Source organism: Aptenodytes forsteri, unplaced genomic scaffold (assembly GCF_000699145.1).
Source record: "Aptenodytes forsteri isolate BGI_AS27 unplaced genomic scaffold, ASM69914v1 Scaffold418, whole genome shotgun sequence".
In the NCBI taxonomy this organism is placed as follows: domain Eukaryota; kingdom Metazoa; phylum Chordata; class Aves; order Sphenisciformes; family Spheniscidae; genus Aptenodytes; species Aptenodytes forsteri.
The window spans coordinates 1,169,100-1,169,635 of record NW_008795245.1 but is presented as its reverse complement, the minus strand read 5'-3'; the positions used below and the strand labels follow the sequence as shown (position 1 = coordinate 1,169,635).

At 56.2% G+C, this 536-nt stretch overlaps 1 protein-coding gene across 1 annotated transcript in view; it reads right to left on the bottom strand.

Annotated features, from left to right (window-relative positions):
• Nucleotides 1-179, bottom strand: part of DBX1 (developing brain homeobox 1) — a 4,614-nt gene extending 4,435 nt beyond the window's left edge. Inside the window, 1 exon segment of the mRNA XM_019471924.1 lies at nucleotides 4-179. Within this exon segment, the coding sequence (XP_019327469.1) occupies nucleotides 4-179 (176 nt within the window).
• Nucleotides 180-536: the final 357 nt, after the last annotated feature.

Below are 536 nucleotides of genomic sequence, written 5' to 3'. Positions count from 1 at the left end.
GGGGGGGCGGTCCTGGGCAGGTAACTGGTAGGCCTGCTGATCCGGATCAAATCTTCCACCAGGAAGCTGGAATGGCTGGAAAAAGCTGACTGCAGCGACTGAGGCAAGGTGAGGGTGGGAGTCGGCCGCAGGAGGCTGGGGTAGACGGCCGGCGGAGCGATGAGGCTGGGGAACATCATCGCAGGGGCCGTCCGCGGAGCAGGGCTGGGGCCGCTCGTTTGTTTGTTTGTTTGTTTGCTTTTGTTTTCTGCTTTGCAAACCTCGTTTAGTAAAGATCCAGCTAGCAAGCCTGGCGGGGTTCTCTCTGCCCCTTCCTCCTGGACGATGGGTTTTATAGTGGTCAGCCCCGCTGAGGCTCTTTCAAAAGTGACAGCCCCAACAATGGGGTTCAACAAAGTTCTCCACTTGAGCTTCATTCAGGGCGAGCTCCGGGCTTCTCCATTGGTCCGGGGCTGCAATTTATGATTGGATTAGACTTCATAAGCAACCGGGGCACAATGGCCCCGCCACAATGAAAGTGTAGTCATCAATTTTGC